The sequence below is a fragment of the Sorex araneus genome, chromosome 1, assembly GCF_027595985.1.
Source record: "Sorex araneus isolate mSorAra2 chromosome 1, mSorAra2.pri, whole genome shotgun sequence".
NCBI classification, from domain to species: Eukaryota; Metazoa; Chordata; class Mammalia; order Eulipotyphla; family Soricidae; genus Sorex; species Sorex araneus.
In genome coordinates this window covers 23,581,614-23,605,558 of record NC_073302.1, presented here as the reverse complement: position 1 = coordinate 23,605,558, position 23,945 = coordinate 23,581,614, and the positions used below count along the sequence as shown (strand labels likewise).

Here is a 23,945-nt window from a genome sequence, read left to right as displayed (position 1 = left end):
GGACACCATATGATGTGCTGAGTGTCACACCTGGGTCAGTTGTATATAAAGCAGTGTCCTCTCCACTATACTATTCTCTGGGCTCCCTAAGAGAACAAAACCAAACAAAAAATAACCCACCGATTTTTATGTGGCTATTTTTTACTTTCTTTGATTGTTTTTAATTAAGTGACAACTCATTGTCAGATGACACTGTCCTCAGAGGATGAGTTAGGAAGTGCTCCTTCTGGGATTGAGCTGGGTTTTTTGTTCTTTTTTTAAGTATTATTGACATTCTTTAAATGTTTAATATACTTCATCTGGCATGAGGTTTTCTTTGTGGTTAACTCATTCAATTCCTTTACTTGATATGTAGATGATATTTATCCAGATTTGGGTCAGACTTGAATGCCCTAAAAATTTATCCATTTCACCTAAATTATATAAATTTGCCAAAAACAATGACAAGTCTCACAATGGAGACGTTACTGGTGTCCGCTCCAGCAAATCGATGAACAATGGGACGACAGTACTACAGTGCTACAGTGCTGGCATACAGTTGCACATAGCATTTGTCTATATTTCTTTGCTGAGGGAGATGGAAGATGTCTGGGCCACACTGTTGTACTGCTCCACTGGCAGTGCTCAGGGGACATACAGTGCTGGGAGGGAACCTGGGCTTCCTATACGCAAAACATGTGCTTTCACCCTTAAAATTATCATCCCAGCTCTATATTCCTTTAAGATAAAATGCAGATCAAAGACTATAAAAGAACATCAAATGATCTAACATAGGTATAATTAGGGTCCCAGAAAAAGAAAAACTGACATCAGAAAAAGAAATTGCAAATTAATGGCAAAAAGGTATGGTATGAAAACTTGAACCCGCTCTCTTTGCCGCATCTACTGCGAGGATGAAGACCATCCTCAGCAACCAGCCCGTCGACATTCCCGAGAATGTGGACATCTCTCTCAAGGGCCAAACGGTCATCGTGAAGGGCCCCCGAGGCACCCTGCAGAGGGACTTCAACCACATCAACGTGGAGCTCAGCCTTCTCGGCAAGAAGAAGAGGCTCCGGATTGGGGTTGACAAATGTTGGGGGAATCTAAGGAACTGGCTACGGTGCGCACCATCTGCAGTCATGCGCAGAACATGAACAAGGGGGTCACGCTGGGCTTCGCTACAAGGTGAGGTCTGGGTATGCCCATTTCCCTATCAACATGGTTATTCAGGAGAATGGGTCTCTTGTTGAAATCCGAAATTTCTTGGGTGAAAAATGTATCCACAAGGTTTGTATGAGGTCAGGTGTTACTTGTTCTGTCTCTCAGGCCCAGAAAGATGAGTTGATTCTTGAAGGAAATGACACTGAGCTTGTAGCAAACTCAGCTGTTTTGATTCAGGAAGCCACAACAGTGAAAAACAAGGATATCCGAAAGTTTTGGGATGGTATCTATGTTTCTGAAAAAGGAACTGTACAGCAGGCCAATGAGTAAGATCCAAGTTTTCTGCCTACAGAAAGCAGAATATACAGGATGACTCTTTACATCTCTTTGTGATAATGAGACGCAATAAAACTGTATGACTACCAAAAAAAAAAAAAACCAAAAACTTGAACCCTAAATTTCAGCATTTCAAAAATTTAAGCAAATCTCAAAAGCAAAAGAAATACAAAGAAAAGCACATCTGTGTACATCACCATCAAAGTGCTTAAATTCAAGAAAAGAAAAAATACTGGAAATAGCCAGAAAAAAAAAAGACACATGCAGGAAACAACAATTTGAACAAGCACAGACTTCACAATGGAAACCTTGGAAGCTGGAACATGCTACAGTATGAAGTAAAATACTCCAAAAATAACATTCAGTAAACATTTTCTTTCTTAAACACTGGAGTATCAAAAGAAGCATAATTTTTTAAAAGTATAACAGAACTGTATCCAAAATTTTAAAAAATAATCTTCAGAAATATACAAAAATTAGGTGTTCGTTATCTAGCAGTTGTTTTTCTCACTGCACTTAATTTTGTAATGAAGGTCTTATCAATATTTTAAAATAATAATTAAATCATGCCACTTCTTAGGTAAAAATGAAACATTTAATAAGCATTGCTGGAAAGACTACTTCTAATTTTTGTGGTAGTATGTTTTACCATATTAAAAAAAACTGTTATTCCAATACATTAATCTAGAAGCTGTTTGACGGTTAAAAGAACGTAGCAGAAGGAAACATCGATGGTACGACTCTGCTATGAGAGTAAGCAAGAGAACTTTCAATTTCAAGACCGTATCCATAGTTCAAATTTTTTGGCACTTTCCAGTATAGGATATGCCTAAAACTGATATTTTTCATGCATATAAATGTGTCAAAACCCACAATTTCTGTTGTCCTCATTTGTTGTTCATCTGGGTTTAATTAAAAAAAAATCCAATCTTGGGACTGGAGAGGTAGTACAGGGGAAGACGCTTGACTTGCACGTGGCCAACAACCTGGGTTTGATCTCCAGCAGGATCACCACCACCGGGAGCAATTCCTGAGAGCAGGAGTAACTCCTGAGCATCGCCAGGTGTGGCCCAAACCAAAACCAAACAAAAAAAAAATCAAGTCTCTCCAAGTATTTGGCATCAACTGTTTGTCTTACTTTAGATTCCTGTTTAGCCTTGGAACTCTCATTTAAACTAACCATTCTTGCTTAGTAGTGGTAGTTCACTTCAGAATATGGCAGTCCGTGTGGCCTGTTTTGTTTTTGAGTATAATTACTTAATGCCAGTAGAACTGACCTTCTTTCCTAGAGAGCTGGTAAATTAAGGCACTACTTCAAAAGAACTGGTCATGCAGTTTTTATTTACCACTTGATATCTTTTGGGGCAAGGGTTGAATTTCCCCTTCAGGTAAGACTATCACATGCTTTGCTAGCTAAATACATATTGCAGAGGATTCTATGAATACTTTGCATATAAAATACAAAAATCTGCTACATATACATCCATTCAACAACAGTTTGTACATTACAATGAGTGCCAATGTCAAAACAACTCCCTGTACTTAACAAGCAGCATAAATATACGGCAGCAGGAGCAGGTAGAAATGCCAACCAGTGGGCAGACTGTTCACACAGTGCAATTGCTACTAATGCACCAACCAACAAGGTTAGATCTTTATTCTTTTTACTTATTCGTAACTACATAAGTAAAAGATAAGAGGAGAAAACAGTGGGGATTTGGTGGTAGTCTGTTTTATTATGTGGACAACCTAGATTACAGGGGCACTGAGAGTTGTAAACTGGACAGAAGCATTAAATAACCTGCTGCTCTTTATCGCCAAAAAAGACATCATTTTGACTGCAAACTTCATGTACCACTTTTTCCACATCAATAAATCTGTGAGGATGTTGCTACTGTACTAGTTCCAAGAATAAAAAAACCAGTAATCAGAATCCCCAAATCAGCTGTTTGTAAAGTAGCACTAAACATTCCTAAACTAAATAAAAAGAAAAATCCGTTTTAGATAACTTTGGAAAATTAGGCAAAGGGTAAAATAAAAGCATGGGTCTTTTTGCCATTTGCCCACCAGAATCATCATTCCATGATCGCAAACTCTGTTGTTAAACCCAATTTTGATGGGGGTAAGCCCATCAGTGACAGAGCAGAGGCAGGGGCCACCTCCAGTGATGTTCAGCTCAGTGGTGCTTAAGGACCACCAGGGCGAATCCAGCCAAATAATGTTGGGGTGGGCACGGCATGCAGTGCCAGGGATTAAACTCAGGATCTTGCACGTAGGCACGTATTCTATCACACTGAGCCTTATCCCAAGTCACATATTATCCCTTCTCATAAATACGTGTTCCTGTACACACCACATACAAGCTGCACTGAGAAACCACGATTTAGCTTTACTAGTCTAGTTGTGCAAACGACTTGGCTCATCAAGATGAAGGCATTCAGGGTTCAAATCAGAAATGTGCTTACAAAGTTAAAATAAATTGAATTCTGTAGTACTAAGCGTTAAGGTTCAAATATCTTAGCACCACTCTCAGCACCATGGGAAATATCCAATATTAATAAAAATCGAAAAAAGCACAAATTGGATAAGGTTTCGATATTTGATATGAATCAAAAGCCAAATTTTTTAATAAGTCTGGCTTACATTGCATTCTTGCCAAAGAAGAGTATCCAAATACTGAAAATAAAAGTCAGAGAGCACTTTAGTAGAGCAACAAATATACTGAGCTGGAAAATACTAAGTGTTATGATACTATAAGTTTTTCGATAAAACACCCAAAGTTGATAGTTTTCCACACACAAACCATTCCCATGGGGAAATGCACTGGTTCCTTAAATTTCAACATGTTACTAAAACAATCATATCCATTTGGGGTCCTCCTTAAGAGGGCATTTTGGTAATGAACACTTGAACTTTCATATACAATCCCCCTTCCAATTAAGAAGTAACCCCAAAACACTGAGTATAATCAAACTTGAGTAATAGTAATGGCAGTGTTTTAAAAACTTTCAAAAGCAATCCATTTGTGAGTCAAGAAATTAATCAAGTGGATCTGAGGTGCATTTAAAACCAAGTGAGAGAGGGAATGAATGCAGAGGGAGCAAAGTAATATCATACCACAGTAAGGTCAGAGTAGATATTTCACAAGACTTTTACTTCAGTTATTCTCACACGCACATGCAAACACATGGACACACACATATTCTGTGTCACAGTATAAAATTATTGTAACTATGGGCTACAAGTCCAAAAATTTGAAATACATTGGTCAACAATGACCGCCAAAAACAGTAAACATGGACTTTTTCCATCTTTAAGTCAAAGTCAGTTAAGGGTCAATACTGAGTAGAAACCAATTTTGTGCTTGGAATCCAAGGTGAGCTAGAGTTTTATGATGCAATAAAGCTTATATCATCAAACTTGTCTTTTCCCCTATTCTACACGATTAGACAGGGTCGTGAGGAGCAGAAGAAAAAGAAATAGCCCTGAAATTATTTACTCTGAGTAGCATCAAGTCATTCCCAAAGGGCTAATTACAATGTGTTCCTTTATCTTTCAAAGTGATATGGTTAGCATAAAAGTGAATGGAAAAATTTAAGTTTTCTTTATAGTTTTGAAATTATAAACGATCAAACCCAAAACAGACGTAATTTTGTTATTGGTTTGGATTCTCCCAAATATGCAACCACAGAGACAGAAAGAATAAGCACACTTCCCCTAATCTACACTTAATCTGTTAATAAGAGACAATGAGAATTACCATATGGAGCAGAAGTCTTCCTCTCAACCTTAAAATGCTAAACAATCATTTTCTGTAAATTAACTAAATAAATGAGAAGACAATGTTCAGCCTCTAAATTTTAAGAATCTAGTGACTGCTATACATTGGGGCCACTTCAGTTCTCAGAGACAGCAAATGGCAAAAGGTATATATGAGGCAGGTCACCAAACACCTCCTTTTGAGCTTGGCACAGGTCACTGAAAGGAAACTATGTCATTTATACTCTATTTCTTCAGGTATAAAACTGAGTGATTTATAAGTCCCTTCATAAAATAACTATTTGATTTGGATGCCATTCTAAGATTTTTTTCTTTTTAAGTTTGTGGGCCACACCCTGCTGTGCTCAGGGCTTCCTCCCGGCTCTAGGTACCTTATAGGGTGCCAGGGATCAAACTTGGGTTGGCCAAGTGCAAGACAAGAGCCCTGCCCACTGTGCTATCTCTCTGGCCCCACAGTTCTAAAATTTTTATCCAATATGCTCTGTAACTTTGTTTATCAATTGCTTCAATAAGAGGTTTAATTCTCTTAGTAACTCTATCAGTTTCATCTGCAATCACCTCTGAAACACTCAAAAGTTCCATTAAGGTCACACAGTCAAATATTTTTAAAACACCAAAGAAAATAAAGCTAACAAGAACAAAATTTAAGGCATTTTTTTTTTTTATTTCAGCCAAGGAATGATGCATGCTACAGAATAATCTTTACTTTTCCCACTTGGTTTCCTCAAAGAATACCACCATTCAACCCTAATGAACATGGCACTTGTTTTATTTTTCTTCCTCATCTAAGTTATTCCAAATTTTCAAGTGTTTTCTTCAGTAATGATGCTTTCTCCTGCAGTTCAGGTCTGCTATCTGTCTCCATCGTTGCTAAAGACTCAATCAGGAGCACTCTGCATTCTGATGTCAAGCATTCCCACTGTTTAGATTCTGAGTGAAAAGAGACAAGGGGGTTGGGAAAAAGAAAGCATCTTATAGAATAAGCCAACAAATGAATAAACAAACTCTTCTGCTTTGTTCCCACATATTCTAGCCCCCAATAAATACAAAACAAACCTCTTAAGTTTAGTAGATAAGTGACTACGAGTTCAATAACCATCTCATGAACTAATTAGTATGCATAAAGCTCTATCATGACTGGTATAGTAAATCATACAGTAAATTAAAAAAAAAAATTTTAATTACAATAACCTGAGAACACAAGCAGGGAGTTTTATTTTCCTCCCCCCAGCACTGGTGGGACAAAAAGAAATGGAGACTGGCTCAAAGCAGAAGGTAGGAAATAACACAAGACAATATGTAACAAAATAGTCATCTCAAACATAAAAAAGTCTTAGACTGGAGCGAAAGCACAGCGGGTAGGGCATTTGCCTTGCATGTGGCCGACCCGGGTTCAATTCTCTGCATCCCATATGGTCCCCTGAGCACCACCAGGAGTAATTCCTGAGTGCATGGCCAGGAGTAACCCCTGTGCATTGCCGGGGTGTGAGCCAAAAAGCAATAAATAAGTAAGTAAATAAATAAATAAATAAAAGTTTAAATGTCTCTTTGTAAGATATGCACAATAAAAAAATCTTAAATTTCATAACAGCAAAATCAGTTTAAACAAATGACCATTAATTTAAAAAGAAGCCATTATTGAACAATTTGTGACAATGTTTCAGAGTATATATCTTGTTTATTAGATTCTGTTATCTTTGTTTGTTTGTTTGTTTGTGGGTCAACACCCAGTGGTGCTCAGGGCTTACTCCAAGTTCTGTGTTCAGGGGACCATACAGGGTGCCAGGGAATGAAACCAGGTCGGCTGGGTGCAAGGCAAGAGCCCTACCCACCACACTATCTCTCAAACATGATTCTGTCACTTTCTAAAAGCAGAATTTTAAGGAAATTATTTCAACTTCTCCATCCCATTTTTCTCATCCAAAATTGTGCACACAGTTGATAAATTGAAACAATCTGCTGACAACTGTCTAAAGGGCCTGGGTAATTTTGCTTGCTTTGTGGTGCCCAGTACCAAAACCAGGTACTCAAATACACAAGAAAAAGACTTTCATCACTCAGCTATATCCCTGGGAAAACAGGCCAACAGGCCTTTGATATGGCTGGAGCAACAGAACGTTTGCCGTGCTTGTATGAGGCCCTGGGTTCGACGCCCAGCACAGCAACAAAAGCTAAAATAAAAAAGACCCCTAAAATAAAAAAATTAAAAGGAAGCAAAAATGTCTGTCCAATTAAGTCCTTGAAAGGATATCTTAATTGCTAAGAAAGAAGTATAAATAGCAACTACACAAGATTCTCAAGAAAATTTCCATTTTCCCCATTCTTAATTTTTTTAACAGAACCTTTTATTATTCTACTTTTGAGTTAGAATTTTATTGTTTTACTCTTTAATTCTTTATTGAGATTCTGTGGTTTGCAATTCTATTTACAGCGGTTTTATATTCCTCATTTTTAATCCATCAGATTGAAATAACTTTGTAAGAACAGAATTTTTAAAAAAAGAGGCCTGTACTTAAAATTATAGATACACCACTGGATAAAATAGCAGTATTTCTTTTTTACCACAGATGTAAGAGATACATTAAAATAAAAATAAAAAAATCTACCTCTGGATTGAAAAAAAAGAACAGAACAGATTATACAAGGCACATGCCTTGCCTGTGCGCTGGCATGAGGCTGACCTAGCTCGATCCACAGCACCACATGGTCACCCCGGCATCAAGCCTTGTTGTGTGCAACCCTACAGGCCCCCCACAATTTCAGAGTTATCCTCAGCACTGCAGAGCCCTCTGATTCAATTGCTGGCCTGCTAAGAATCACCAGGAGGGGCCCCAGTTCTCAGGAGCACCACTGGGAGTGGGAGGAGACAGAGAAAGAAGGAAGAAATAGGATTAAGAAAACTGCCATCTAATTTTACGAGAATAAACTTTTAAATATTTTTCACATTCTACTTTTCAGTGTATAGTGGGCTCTACTATGACATTATCAACTCTGCAGTGCAATTAACCCAGATTAGATGAGGACTCACAATGGAAACAAAACTTCTGTATCTGAAGTAACTTCAGCTTTATATTATATTAATAGTAGCCAAAGTACCAAAGTTAAATATTTAATAAAATTTAAAGGTATTCATTTTGTGTATTCCACTTACATGTATCTTTATTTGTAGTGTATGTGCTTTTTGGAAGCAAAGTTCAGAAACAAATTTCTGAAATAAGGAAAAATGTGAAGAACTCACCTTCAAGTTTTTTAAGCAGCAATTCTATCACAGATAAAGCCTCTGTTCTCACAGACGAGTAGGTCTTATTTTCTAACAAGAAAATCACATAGATCACATTATTTGTTTTACATTCCAAACAAAAACTTCTAGATTAATTAGTATTACTAAAAGATATTTAGAAATTACAAATTCAAAGAAAAATATCTCTGTCTTAAAGTAAGCAAACAAACTTCGATCATCAATACCTGAAAATAGTTTAAAAGAAGTATTTTACAAATGGACAAACACTATCTTATATGCAAACTCATCATCTGATACCTAGAAAGGACTGTAATTTTGCAATTCTTTTCTCATTTTATCACAAAATGTTAGACAGCCCAGAAACTAGGCCAACTGAGAGACACTGGACAATTCTGTAGACAGTTTCTTAGCTACCAGTTCTTTACCCAAAAGCGTGCTTCCTCCAAAAACTGTAACTGAAACATGCTTCTGTCATGTCCTAGCACCTAGCTCAGAATCAAATCATGTGCTGAAAAATTAAACACACAATAGAACCTAATGCAAGAAACGCATAAAAAAAGTTTTGATTTCCTGCTATACAACTGAGTACTGATCTGCAAAAAAACAACCGTGACCTGGTAAGAAGACAGAGGAGACCCTCTGAAGAGGCTTCCACTAGTGAAATCTGGGACAAAAAGAGAAGTTAACTGAAAAAAGGAAAACTACATCAAACCAATGGGGAAAGGAAAGAATCATGACTCCATATTGGTAAGAGAAAAGAGGTGAGGCAAGGGAAGGAGCTTGCTTACAATAGGAGGACAAGCGCCAAATGGTAAATTATGTGGAGGAAGTACAAAGAGTTAGAAAATCTTGGTAAAAAATTGGTTCAGAGCAAACCATTGACGGATGCTAAGTCCAGAGAAGACAACTTAAAGAAAAGCAGCACATTACAGGGTCTTAAAGTAGTGTCTTCTCCAAGACTGCTTATTAGGTGCAGTTATCAAGAGAAGCTGATTATCTAGTCTTGAAAGTGCATTGCCAGAGTTGCTTATTAGACAGAAGATGCAAGAAATGCATATAACACACGTTTTTACTATACAGACATAATATCTATTCAGTAAAAACAAATGTGTAGTACCTTGACCGGATAACCAAAATTAACATGGCCAGTGAAGCCAGATGGACACTGTGTGCCTCTTGACTCCACATCACTTATGGAGTATCCCAACTGGGAAACTTCACCTGAGAAATAATCTGTTTCTTAAAAGAGGGGAAAGGAAGCTGTTCGAAATTGTCAATGTTCTGAACAACAGAGAATGGCTAAGACAGCGCATGCCTGGTTACAGGAGACAAAAACTGTACGACAGCTAAATTCAGTAAATGTTCCTCCACTGTTCTTAACAGAGGGGAGAGAGAGGGGGAATCTAGAAATAACACTGGTCAACTAAAAACTTACATAATCTATAGCAGAACACCAATTAAAATATTTTACCATTGAATACCAGCTAAAGTTGATCACTCCACTGTAGTGATTCTCGCGAGAGAATGCACACTGGATTTATAGAACTAAAGGGACAAGACTGTAAACAACACACTTTCAAATGGTCCAAGGAAAAAAATATAAAAACAAATGTGCAAATGATAGGCAAATGAAGCAAAATATTCACAGGTAACTCTGGATGAAGGATACACAGGTATTATATGTATGCTTATTACTACTCTCTGTAAATTTGAAAGTATTTTCAAAAAAATGGTTTTACATCACAGTTTTTTTTATCTATATATTGCTATCCTACATTACAGTTCTAGAATAAAAGATTAGTTTGAGTGTGCATAAGAGTGAATTAAAAGAAATAAATCAGTAGCTATTCACAAACTTATTTCCTAGCACAATATTGAGGCATATTTGAAGTTTAGGTCCTGGAGCATTAAAAATCAGAACCCCAAAACAAATTTAAAAAATAAATTAAATAGGGGGCTGGAGCGATAGCACAGCGGGTAGGGCATTTGCCTTGCACGCGGCCGACCCAGGTTCGATTCCCAGCATCCCATATGGTCCCCTGAGCACCACCGGAGTAATTCCTGAGTGCAGAGCCAGGAGTGACCCCTGTGCATTGCCTGGTGTGACCCAAAAAGCAAAAATAATAATAATAATAAATTAAATAAAGTCACAACTCCTTATCATGTCAGCTTACCAAACTTACCCAAAGAGTATGTGATTGATTTACAAGTTTCAAGAAGAATTTCAGCCAAAGCCTCAGGATCTGCATGCTCTTCTTCTAAAAGCATTAATCTGTACAAATGAGAAAACAAGGCATGAATGCTAGTTACTAAGAAACATTCCAGGATCAGAAAGATCACTTAAAGGAATGAGTGCATGCTTTCATGTTCAGGGCCCCTGAGTTTGATCCATATCACAGCATGCCTCCCCACCCTGCACCCCCCCATACACTGCCTGATTGAGAAACATTGCATCGGGATGCCAAAACACTGAACCATCAGACTTGCACAGACGGGCTGAGAGCTTCAGGACCACATCCCACCAAAAAAGAATCTCCCCCAAAGAAACACACACACACACACACACACACACACACACACACACACACACACACACACACACACACACACACACGACCACATCCCACCAAAAAAGAATCTCCCCCAAAGAAACACACACACACACACACACACACACACACACACAGGACCACATCCCACCAAAAAAGAATCTCCCCCAAAGAAACATATGCACGCACACACACACCCCTACCTCTCACAGCTATTAGTTTTAAGATTTGTAAGAAGTTCATTGATTACATGTAGAACACACACACACAAACACACACACACACACACACACACACCTCACAACTATTAGCTTTAAGATTTGTAAGAATTTCATTGATTACATGTAGAACAGTAATGGAGGGCAAAAGGCAAAATAAATTAGTGAACAATGAAGCAATTTACCCCTGAAAAAAGGCATTCATAGACTGTAGAACTCCTAGCTGCACTTTCCACGTGCTGAGTTTTAGTCGTTCACACATCAACTTGCACAGTTCCTGGCGATGACAACCTGGAGAAAAACAGAAAGGGACAAAAAAATATGAAGGCACAAGTGACAGAATATGTGAGTGAAGGGGCGGAAAGGAGAGGGAGACAGACAGACAGACAGACAGACAGACGGGTAGAGATACAGAGAAAGAAAGGACTAGGGAAAGGAGAAAGGGAAAATTTCTTTTATTAAAACTCCAAACATTAGCAGACTTTATGCTCTCAATTCCCTAACAAATTTCCCTAGTCACAAAAGTTCCTACACAATCAAAAGTCTGACAGAACAATTCACAAATATTCACTTACAAGGCAATATCCTTTCCCTCCAAGAATACAGCATTACTCACTTTCACCTGTGCAATGCCCTGAATGAAAGCCCAAAAATTTAGCATTCTTGAGTCCAAAAGTTCTTCTCTGCACAAATTGTCCAGAACCTTACAGCAAGTCAACAGCATTTTATTCTAATTGCACATATAAACATAATTCTAATTAATAACCAAATGAAACCGGAGTTACAAAACCCAATAAAGGATTACTTTAAAATGCTGTAGAATTTAGTGTCTTTCAAATAAAACGTAAAGATAAATGAAGGTAAAATCAAGAAAAGTTCCTTCGGATTGCTTAAGAGGCTATAACCTGTTTTCTACTTTAAAGAAACAAAACCCAGAAATTATAAATGACACACTGAGTCATTTATAATATACATACATGAGAAACCAGTAAGGGACAGTTAAATTCTCAAACATCTCCAACAGGCAAGTGGATATAAACATTTATATGACATACTAAAACTAACTGCCATGTTAATTTTGAATGTATCACAGACTTCATAGAATTCTGTCCTTTTAACATTCTCTACTCATCAAGCAAAGTGAAGTAAGTGGACTTCACTGCCATCTATAACCAAGAAAAAACACTAAAATATTTATATCTTTTGGGAAATACTTTCTATGCATAGTCAATATACTTTTTAAAGCACTCACAAAGGCTTAAGTATAATCTAAGTCTGATTTTAGATATATCCAATCAACTAATCAGCAATACTTTTTATTACAACATTCAAGAACAATTGCTCTGCAGGAGCCAGAGCGGTAGTACATGAGTTAAGACACACGCCTTGCTGACCCGAGTTTCATCCTGGCACTATAAGCTGGTCCCCCAACATCACTGATGCCTGGTTCCACAGACATCACTGAGTGCAATCCTGGAGACCTCCGGGTAACCCCAGACATTAAAGTACCAAAGAAGCACCAGATCCCTGGGTCCCTGCATTGAACAGAAGCCCAACTAGATGAAAACCACCCAGATGGGGAGGTATTCTCCACCCTGGTATCACTTGGGAAATCCAAAACAATTACATTTTAAAAAGAAAAAAAATCAATACTGATCTTCAGTGGGAAACAATGCAGAATCCTACATACACAAAAGTCAAGAGGAGCATCAACCAATGATGGATGTCTTTTCCTAACTAAGTACAACCTAATCCAGAAATAAAGATTTACTTTTAATCTACCTAGTCCTGAGGAAATACTTTTCCAATTCTCAAAATGTCTCAAAAAGGTACAATTCTCAGTGAAACAGAGATTTCACCTGCTTAATGAAGATTTGGCCACAAGACTAACATCTACCCTCCAATTTATATATTAAAGTCAGCCTTACGTGTACCTCAGGATGCAACAGTACTCTGAGACAGGTCTAAAGAAATCATTAGAAAGGGCCCTAGTCCACTATCAGGATGCCTGTAACGGAGGAGTTGATTAGGACATAGCCACATATGGATATATATATATATATATATATATATATATATATATATATATATATATATATATGCCAGGAGACATCACAAAAGAAATCTACAATGCCAACAACTTTTATCTCAGACTTCCAAACTCTAGAATTATAAAGAAGTAATTTTCTAATCTGGGATATTTTTAGATACTCTAGCAAACTAATACAACGGTCTGTGAGGTTATTCAACAAGGCACAAGCACAATTTATATTGGATAATGCTCACTGATATATGAGGCTATTCAAGAGACAACTATAATTTGTCACACACAACATTTTTGCCTTCATCAAACAACATGTGGCAAGAGCACTGCAAACGCAGGTTCTGGCGCTTACGCTGGGTCTCCACGTTGTGGGGCCAGGCTTTGCCCAGGCTCTCAAAGGCTCCCAGCAAAGTTTCCAGCTGAAGCTCTTTTTCCTTCTCATTTTCATCTTCATTTTTATTTGTCCGAATGCCAGTGCTTTCGGGTGAGTACTAGGCATGTCAAAGAAAAAAGAAAATAACATTTTAATATTTTTCTTCAAAATTGCAATTACTATTAAATACAAAGGTACAGAACTAGAGATGTTAACCAAAAAATAAATGTTTAATTCTCAAATAGGAGTTTTCAAATTTCCAACAGGAATAAAAAAGGTCTAATAGATTTGATAAATTCTTTAAAAAAATCTTTAAGCAAAGGTGAAAATATATATGTAGTACCTAGAACACCACATAAAAAGTCAAATTAGAGTAATGGGATTAAAGATGCAAGAACTCAATAAATATCTAATTTCACACTCTCCTTAATAAGCTAGGCCAATAGTTTTTTAATAAGCAATTAAGATATGCCTTAACAAAAAAGGCCAAGAAATGACTTGTGCTACTTGTTGATAACAACTTAAAATGCAATTCCTCCAAGTCTACCTACATGCTATCATTATGTATGTAATAGATATTAATTAATAAGTCAGAACTCCCCAGGGTGGACCTACCACTGGTGCTTAAGGACCCAAGGGCCATTCCCACAGAGCCTAGGCCAACAGGACCTGACGGTTCAGTGCTAGGGTTCAATGATATAGTCGTTCTCAGCCCTCTGGTGATGGGTACCAGTAAGGTCACCCCAATAGTATTCAACAGTCTCCAGGGGCATATCTGGTAGTTCTGGGAGACCAAGCAGTGCCAATTCATTCCTCTATACTATTTCTGTACTATCTTAAGAGCTTGTTTTATCTTTCCAACCCTTTGAGCTGTTTTATCTCAAGAAAATTACCACAAATTAACACTAACATAAGAATAAGAATGCTATTTAAAATATTTGGATCTTTGGGGCTGGAACAATAGCACAGCGGGTAGGGTGTTTGCCTTGCACTCGGCCGACCCGGGTTCGATTCCCAGCATCCCATATGGTCCCCTGAGCACCACCAGGAGTAATGCCTGTGATTGCCAGGTGTGACCCAAAAAAGCAAAAAAAAAAAAAAAAGGATTTGGTTCTTAAACAAAATGAGAAAAACAAGACCCTGCTTTCTTTGAACCAGAACTTTAAAAAGTACTTTATTTCCCAAATAAGACCAAAACCTTTTTTATTTCACCCTAAAGTCCACCCAACATATGGCAGAAGTAACAGCAGTGACAGTCTGACTTCTTTGGCCTTGCTCTAGGACGACTGGGACTGCTTCTGTATCTGCTCAGATTAACCTTCTCCTAACTAAGATGGAGGTTGCTCATTCACGCCAACATCCATTCTCCCTCTTCTTCTATGAAGGACAAACGGGCCCCTGAAATGAACACTACTTTTCTCACCTCATCTAGACCCACATGTGGCTGTGTGGCTAAATACTATAGAAAGAAAAAGAAGTGGAAGTGCCATAGGGCAATTTCCAGGAAATAGTCCTTAAAACAAACTAACGTGCCTGTTTTGATCCTTCATCCTTTCTCAGTCTCCTGTGCCATCTCCTGCCTGGCATCCAGATACACGATGGGCAATGAAGACAATCGCTACGCACTAGAGATGGCACAGCTGGCCTCTATGAGGGGTCAGAATCTCACAGAAACTACTGTGTGAGACAACATTCAATTTTAAGGCCATGATATTTTTATATTTTCAGTTATTTGCAGTCAATATACTGATCTGGGGAAAAGCATGCAAATTGAACACAGAAAACCTTTTTCAAAAAAACGCCCATTTTTTTAGAGTGTCAATCAACATCTAAGTGGTCATTACCTTCTTGATGAGAGGTATGACAATGTCGGAAAGCTCTTGGAATCTGTCTTCTTTGGTTGCCTTCAGGACATCCCCTGCACAGCTGATTGCTACAATCTTGTATTTCAGATTCTCTTTACAACACTCCTTCAGAACAACTTGGAGAATTTCATTTGTGCTGGGCTGATTGGGCACAGGCTTTTCCAGCTCTGCACTACAAGGTCCATACAAAAGCATCAGAACAGTTAATAAAGACTGCAGCTTTCAGGTTTAGTTTAAGAAATGGCATCTTCATGGAAAGAACATTTACCTGCAAGCTGTCACCACACAGGCAATGGCTTTCAATAGTTCTTCCTACAGGGATGAAAGATGGAAGACCACCATTAAGGACACATGCCTGATGCACATTCCCTAGACACTGACTATAATTCCCTCAGGAATATTTTTAAACTATGACAACAAAAGCCAACTATTTTCTCTTAAATGTACTCTGTTTTATAAGCATGTCTGCAAAACTTTATCTCAGACCTCACAAGCTAGAGAAACTGTCGTGAACTCCATTTTATAAAACATACAAAAACTAAGTTGCTCATGTGTCAAGAGGCAGAAGTCAACCACTGAATCAGAACTAAGTGCAACTCTTCTAAAATACTGCACTGATCACTACTGACGTTTACATGAAACAGATCCTTATATGTTGAAAAAAAATCTCATATTCCTCTCGAATGTTCACTCTCAGTACAATACTCTCACTGCTGTATCATAAAAATAACTCATTAATACACACCCAAGAGATGGACTCAAAATAAAAGCTCAAACCCAGGTCTAGACAGCTTGTCTTGCTACTTATTCAACTTCATCATGCCCAATCCTGATTGTCCCTTAATCAACAAACACAACATGTAACCCAACCACTTGCTTTAAATCTTGGAGACCAAAGCAATAGTATAGCAATTAGGGCATTTGCCTTGCACTGGGTTGGCCTGGGTTCAATTCCCATCATCATATATGGTCCCCCCCAAGAACGACCAGGAGTAATCCCTGAGTGCAGAGCCAGGAGTAATCCCTGAGCATCACCGGGTGTGACCCAAACCTCCCAAACAAAGAAACAAACTTATCTTGGAGAATATGATAAATAAAAGTCAGTTTCCAGCATTATTGCACAGTACTCAATGATTTTCATAGCACATGAGGACACTTGAGTGAAATTTCACAATCAGATAAAATTTACCCAAATTTCCCATCAACTAGAAAATCTGGCTCACAAAAACCAATCCATCTAAACAAAGCCTCATAAAACCAGATTCTTATTGTTATAGTAATGAAATACAAGGTCATAGTTCTTCATGGATACCTTAAGTTTAACTGGGCACGAACGGTTCCTTTACCTTTCCTGCCCACGTCCTCCCAGCGAGGCCTTGCAGCAGAGCGGTTAGTATCATTCCCAGATACGGAGGTACTAGGGAGCTGGTTTGTTTTGCAATGGATGCCATGGCAATTGCACCCTGGGCTTTCATTTTCCAGGACTGAGACTGTAAAGCCTTCTGAGTAATGGTAATCAACTCTTGCAGGTATAAGCGAATGCCACCAAAGGAACCTAGGTTATGAAAAAGCAAAATTAAACAACTTTTTTTTAAGTGACAAAAAAATTCACTCACTTCTCTTTTCTAACTTAAAAAACAAAACAATGATCAATCTAAAACAGTGATTCTCAACAAAACATCACACCACTTTAAAGAGAAAAAGAGAGAATGTAGGTGGAGTCATAGGTTAACTTTACAACCAAGGATTTTATAAACTTGGTTATGTCCACAGGAAGATGATATGCAATAGCTATCATCCATTAATATTTGTCAGGGTGAAAACAGTGGTGAAGTACAACTCTAAAATAATACTCTAAAGCAACAGAAAATCACTATTACAGTTTCAAAATGAATAAAACTACTACTTTGCTTGGGCAGAATTTCTATTCTCAAGCGGCAGTGACGAGTAAATAACTGAGTGCCACCTTGAGAACAGCAATTTGGACAGGCTTCAAGTCAAACTGAACATATATTGTCACAGTGATGAAAAAATAACTACAGGCATATGAGTAAAAAAACTTCTTGCTGGGCTAAGATATAGTTTTAATTCATAGACACTGTTCACTTACCAGGTACATTTTCTTGCCACACTTCAGTCCATAAATTACATTCTTCTTTTTCTGTTTTCTCCTCATCGGCAATTTCATGCATGCCCAGAAATGCCAAAGGCAGAACTTCTCTGGCATGATTCTTCAACACATCGGGGCTGTACCGCCCAATCGCGTGTACAGTCAATGCACAAGAGGTCTTGTAAATGGGTTCTGGAGAAGCAGGGGAAAAAAGTGATTTTTATGAAATTGTTTTTAAAAATAACTGACCTAAGATTACTAGCTCAATATGACTACATACAACAAAACAAACAGGTAAGAGAAACTAGAAATTTTCGGGGCAAAAAGCACATAAAAAAGTAAGAAAAGATATGATTTGGTTTCTCAAACATTTAAATTGTAACTGTAAAAAAACAGGAGAATCAGGTACCTTCTTTCTCCATATACCAGCCGTTAAGTTTCAGCAGGAGTTTTTCAGTGCTGCTATCACGTGAGGTCTGAAAAAGAAATAATCCTATTGATTTATTTCTCATTATGAAGTTATAATTACCTAATTGTTTAAAAAGTCAACTCACCCGAACTAAATGGCCCATAGCAAATGCACATGATTTCTGAATTACACTGTTCCGATCTGTCAGGCCACTAAGCAAAGCACTCATGAGTTTACCTATCAGAAATAAAAATACAACAATCTAATATTCAATTGACCAAATGTTCTGCTCTTTTCCCAGAAACTAGACTGTTACAGTTAGTCTGTTCTGTTGTTAGTGTTAGCTGTGGAGGCCATACCAGGCAGTCTAGGAGGTGCCGATGGTCCTGGGAATCAAAGCCAGGGTTCTAAAGATGCAAGAGATTTGCTCTTCCACTTGAGTCATAGCCAATCCCCTTTCCAGAACCAAAGCAAACTTAACCCTGCAATTAATGCCTTATATATGATTTTTTTTATATCCCTAATACAGTAGCTTAGATCCTACAACTGTTACAGTTATCCTATCCATTTGCTTCCTTTTGAACTGACATAAGATTGAAACTGCACGTGTATTGAGAATACTGTGGGGAAATATTGCAAAAATGAGAGCTACACAAAGTTCATTTGCCCCATCTAGAAATCAATCTATGAAGTGAAAACTAATAATGTGGAAAAGCTAGCTATAAATAGTATGTGAATCCTACAGAATGCCAAATATCTTCATCTCCTTATACTACTAAGAAATGATTCAAGGCACCACCAGGAGTAATTCCTGAGTGCAGAGGCAGGAGTAATCCCTGAGCATCCTAGGTGTGACCCCAAAAGCAAAAAAAAAAAAAGAATTCAAAACTTTGAAAATTTAGAAAACTTGCTAGAGTTGACCATTCCTGCAACTTGTGTAAACAAAAGGGCAAGGGAGGAAAAAGTGAACATGTCATCAAGATATCTGAATGATACTTTTCCTTTTAAAACCCTGTCACACAAGACATCATTATATAAAAATATCAGAATTCACGTTTTTGATAAACTCACCTGAGTAAGGCGTTAGGTCCTGGGGACACTGAGTGGTTAGTGATACAATGACGCTGGCACAGCCACCCTACAGGGTTAAGAAAAGCAAAGATGTAAGTTTGACATAACAATGTTCTGTCAAACCTTCTATGGCAAAAATTTAAAGCAGGGTTGGAGCAATAGCACAGTGGGTAGCGTGTTCACCTTAAACTGGCAGACCTGGGTTTGATCCTTGGCACCCCATCTGGTCCCCTGAGCACCACCAGGAGTCATGCTTAGGGGACCACATGCAAAGTCAAGGGCACTAAGTACAGAGCCAAGAGTCAGCCCTGAGCACCTCTGCCAGGTGGAGCCCAAACCCCTCCACCCCCCCAAAAAGTATTTTTTTAATACAAGAAGCCTTACAGCCCTTTCTGATTCAACCTAGAAAGGGGGAAATTCTTAAATTATTAACACAATTTTCTCAATGCTTGCAGCCGGGGAGATGGTATTCATAAATACTATTTAAAATAAACAAAATTGACATACTTTTTTGAGAGGACAACATATCACCTTGTCTATGTTGCTAGGTCTACTAGTTTATCTAAAAGAAATTGCTTCAAATGTGCTCAAAAGTATTCATCATAGCTCTTTAAAAAAAACAAAAAGAGCTAAAGAAATCAGTACATTGTTCCTTGATAGGTTAAAGATGTTCCCCCAAGCATTGCCAGTAGTGATCTTGGTACCACAGGGCCTGAAGAGAACCACATCCTTGGGCCCACACACTGAACCAACTGCCAAGTATCATCAGGAATGGCCCCTGGGCCCCCCAAACAACACTAAGGAGGCCAAAATTAAATGGAAACTAAAGGCTACTACACTCACACAACAGGCCCAGGCCCAGGCTTCTAAAACTACGGTCATGGCCCCAAGTGAGATCATATAACTAAAGGTGGGGATTACTGGAAAATAAAAAAAAGAAAAAGTTCTAAAATAAACTTATGATATCATATTAGCAAATGCTTAATTTGTATATATCTGTAACACATATACCAGTGTTATGAAAAAAGTTCACAGGAGTCAGGGGTGATGAATAGAAAAAGTTTAAGAATCTCTGCAGAGACTAGTGATTTTTAAGCTTATCGAACTTAAATAAGTTGGCCCCGGACTGGCCCCGGTCTGTGCAGTGATCACTTCCCCACAGACACGCAGGAAATGCTGCAGCCCAGCACCAGCCCACGGGATGGTAGTTGGAAACCACTAAACAGACTATGACTGGCCATTAAAGAGGATACTGGAGAAGACAAGTGCATAAAGAAGGAAATAAAGAGAAAATCAAAATATTAAAAGCAATTATAAACTTGTAATTTTTAACCTCTTTATTTAAAACATTAAAAAAATGAAATATAAGTGCTAATTGTATCAGGAGGAAAAAAAGTGAGATGCTTAGACTTAAAAAATGGAGAGTGAGCAAATAGAGAAGGGAACATCAAGTAAAATGTGGTTGAAGGACCGGCTCGGGAAGGGAGATGCGTGCTGAAAGTGGACTGTAGATTGAACACAATGGCCACTCAATACCTCTATAGCAAACACAACACCCAAAAGGAGAGAGAGAACAAAAGGGAATGCCCTGCCACAGAGGCGGCGTGGGGTGGGGAGGATGGGGGGATGGTTTCATCGGTGGTGGAGAATGGGCACTGGTGGAGGGATGGGTTCTCGAACATTGTATGACGGAAACACAAGTACGAAAATGTATAAATATGTAACTGTACCCTCATGGTGATTCACTAATAAAAAAGAAAATGGAGAGTGAGGTCTGGGACTTGAATGGTATTGGAGAGGAAGAAATTTTCTAACCCCGCCCCAAATGACCCCTCAGTGAAAACTATTTATTACAACTAAATCAGCTATGGCCAAATAATGGGATAAGCATTTCTATTAATAACTGATAATTAACAAGGAACCATGAAAGCTTGCCCTGGATAATCCGGGGACAGAAATGGTTCCACTATTCCTGTAGACAACATTTATTGAATAAGTGTATGTTTTATATCCAAATGAGTTACTTATTAAGTTAGAATAGGACTACAAAACAATGGAAAAAGTATTGGATTTTATAAAAAAATAAGAGTTTAAAACATGATGACTGCTATGTTTTGTAGCACAAATCACTCAACTCAATAGATATAAATTCCTCTTGTGAAAAATGAACTTACTTACCTTAGTTCCAAGACCTACACCACTTCTGATCAGTTCACATAATCTAGGAACTAGTTCACTCAGCACAGACACATCAAGATATTGCAGGCACTTTTGAAAGAAAATAATTATAAAGTGCACATTAATAAAATTAAGTAAAACAGTTAAAAAACTACCCCTGTCAAATATATATTCAATGGCTTTTGCCCTGATTTCAATGTTAAAACCACACTTGTACTACAAACAGATAAACTATTCCCAGGGCTTAAACATAACTACAAAAGCAATGCAAAAATATCAATCTACTAAAGGAGAAAATAATGTTTACTAAGAAAAAAATTATCTCCCACAAGGAAGCCCTGAGCACAGTCAGGAACAGCCCCCCCCCCCCAAAAAAAAACAAGAAAAAAAAAGAGAGAGGAAGAATGGAGGGGAGAAAGGAAGGGGGGGAAAATGGTATCTCTGGGCTTACTTCTTTATCATTCCATGTTTCTTATGAAAGGCCCTGCCCTTGGGGCCAGAGTGATAACACAGTGAGTAGGGCTCTTGCCTCTCACGTGGCCAACCAAGGTTCCAGCCCCAGTACCGCACATGGTCCTCTGAGCCCGACCACAAGTGATCCCTGAGTGCAGCCAAATGTGACCCAAACACCAGGGGGGAAAATAGCAACACTTTAGTTTTGAAAATGTAACAACCTAGTTTCCATTATTGATGAATGTGCTGTATTAGTATTTGCCAACAATTCCTATTGTTTTAAGTTTTCCATTTCCTCCAAAAATCCAGCAAAAATTATGGAGAAAACTTAGATTAAATGTTGGTAATCAGTAGGCACTAAAAATCATGCACTTCTTTTCAACAGTATTATTATCTGCTTCCAAAATAGTTCCCAGTTAACTACTTCAGGGTATACACAGCAGAGTCACTTTAGTTAATCTGAGCAACTCCTAATATGACCCCTAGAACTTTAAAGTTTAGAACTTCAGTGCCAAGAAGCAAATTACAAAAATCTGAACCTTTCTAAATAGGCAAACCCCAAAATTAATAAATATAAAATAGATTCTGGCATTTAGAAAATTTTTATTCAAGAATTAAGAAGGAAATAAATAGTTTGCTAAGGAAAAACAAATCACTGGGGCAGGAGTATTAGTACAGCAGGCAGGGAGTTTGCCTTGCACGTGGTTGACCTGGGTTCAATCACCAGCATCCAATATGGTCCCCCACGCAGCTCCAGGAGTGCCGAGCCAGGAGTAACCCCTGAGCACAGCAGAGCGTGACCCAAAAAAAGGGGAAAGAGAGAGAGAAAAAAAGAAAAGAAAAAATTCATTCTCTCCTTCATTTGATAAAGTCTGAAAGTTCTGAACAATCATTCCAAGGTACACCAACTTTTGCATCACACTTAGGCACTGACCATGTTGATTGTTTCCATCATGGGAGAAGATTTGGCAGCACTGAGTCGAGCACTATCCATCGCAGCCTGAAAAATAGAAATTCAAGCAATTGAGAAATACTCAACATACAATCCTGCACTACTAAGTGGACTTTATTTCCAAAGTCAATCTTCTTAAAAATAATATATGTATAGCAGAGATCAGATCACCCTGTGTTTGTCCTTCTTCTGACTTATTTCACCTCCAACATATTCTCCAATTCCAGCCAAGTTGAAGCGAACTGTATGATTTTTAACATCCCTTGAAGCTGCTTGGTATGGTAGTCCTCTGTGTGTGTGTATTTGTGTGTGTGGGTGCGTATGTGTGTGTGTGTGTGTGTGTGTGTAAATAAATACTACACCAACCCCGTAGCCTACTTGCTGTGCTAAGCATTATAATGAATAATGAAGTACATATATCTTTTTTGGCACAGAATAACGGGACTAGAGAATGCAAAATATCAAAGGGAGGATACTTAGATCACCTTAACACTCAAGCATATTACCCTGACCCTAATGTATCGAAAGGAGAGGACAAGGAAGTAAAGAAATTGATTGGGGAATTAAGAAGAGGAAGATGTGGATGTGACGCAACAGCAGCAGGAGTCAGAGGAAATAGGTGTGGTGTTGTGTGCCAGCAACACCGAGCAGGAGATCCATACTACAATAATCAAACTTAAAACTGTGCCTATCATGGAGGTAGTGGGGTGGGGGGGAGAGATGGCCCTGGGCGAGATTGGTGCTAGAACACCGTATGCCTGGGACACAACTATAACTCTTTTAATCACTGTGCCTTAGTAAGAAGCAATATATATATGTGTGTGTATACACACACACACACACACACACACACACACATATACAGGTATAATGTAACATAAGACTAACTCTAAATTATTTTGAACAACATTCTACCATTTACCCATTTATTTGGTTTTTGCAGCCTATAACTACCAAAGTATCTGAAAAAGCTGCCAGGGAACTCTTAACAGCAGGTCATCATCATCATCATCATCATCATTATCCCGTTGATCGTCTCAGTCTATACAAATGCTTTTTACAATTATGGCTGTAGTGGTCTACAGAAGGATTCTATAAAACCAAATCCTTAGGAAAATAAGTGAACATGAAAAAAAACTATGGTAAATAAATTATCAAAGTTTTTTTTTTTTTTAGGAGGGATGAAAGCATCACTTTTTTCATTCGATTCACAAATAGTCGTC

At 38.1% G+C, this 23,945-nt stretch overlaps 1 protein-coding gene and 1 pseudogene across 6 annotated transcripts in view; one reads left to right on the top strand and one right to left on the bottom strand.

The window, feature by feature from the left end:
- Positions 1-870: 870 nt before the first annotated feature.
- LOC101548966 (60S ribosomal protein L9-like) lies at positions 871-1,537 on the top strand (annotated as a pseudogene).
- Positions 1,538-2,801: 1,264 nt separating this feature from the next.
- ECPAS (Ecm29 proteasome adaptor and scaffold) overlaps positions 2,802-23,945 on the bottom strand; it is a 126,879-nt gene continuing 105,735 nt past the window's right edge. For all 6 annotated transcript variants that reach the window (XM_055123835.1, XM_055123828.1, XM_055123840.1 and 3 more), the window contains 14 exons: positions 22,705-22,770; positions 21,318-21,407; positions 19,140-19,206; positions 18,214-18,305; positions 18,069-18,135; positions 17,660-17,851; positions 16,896-17,104; positions 15,818-15,861; positions 15,529-15,721; positions 13,664-13,802; positions 11,453-11,558; positions 10,684-10,772; positions 8,498-8,569; positions 2,802-6,189 (listed from right to left, as the gene is read on the bottom strand). In XM_055123835.1, coding sequence (XP_054979810.1) covers positions 6,050-6,189; positions 8,498-8,569; positions 10,684-10,772; positions 11,453-11,558; positions 13,664-13,802; positions 15,529-15,721; positions 15,818-15,861; positions 16,896-17,104; positions 17,660-17,851; positions 18,069-18,135; positions 18,214-18,305; positions 19,140-19,206; positions 21,318-21,407; positions 22,705-22,770 — 1,566 coding nt within the window. In that variant the 3' untranslated portion in view covers positions 2,802-6,049. The remainder of the gene's footprint in view (positions 6,190-8,497; positions 8,570-10,683; positions 10,773-11,452; positions 11,559-13,663; positions 13,803-15,528; positions 15,722-15,817; positions 15,862-16,895; positions 17,105-17,659; positions 17,852-18,068; positions 18,136-18,213; positions 18,306-19,139; positions 19,207-21,317; positions 21,408-22,704; positions 22,771-23,945) is intronic.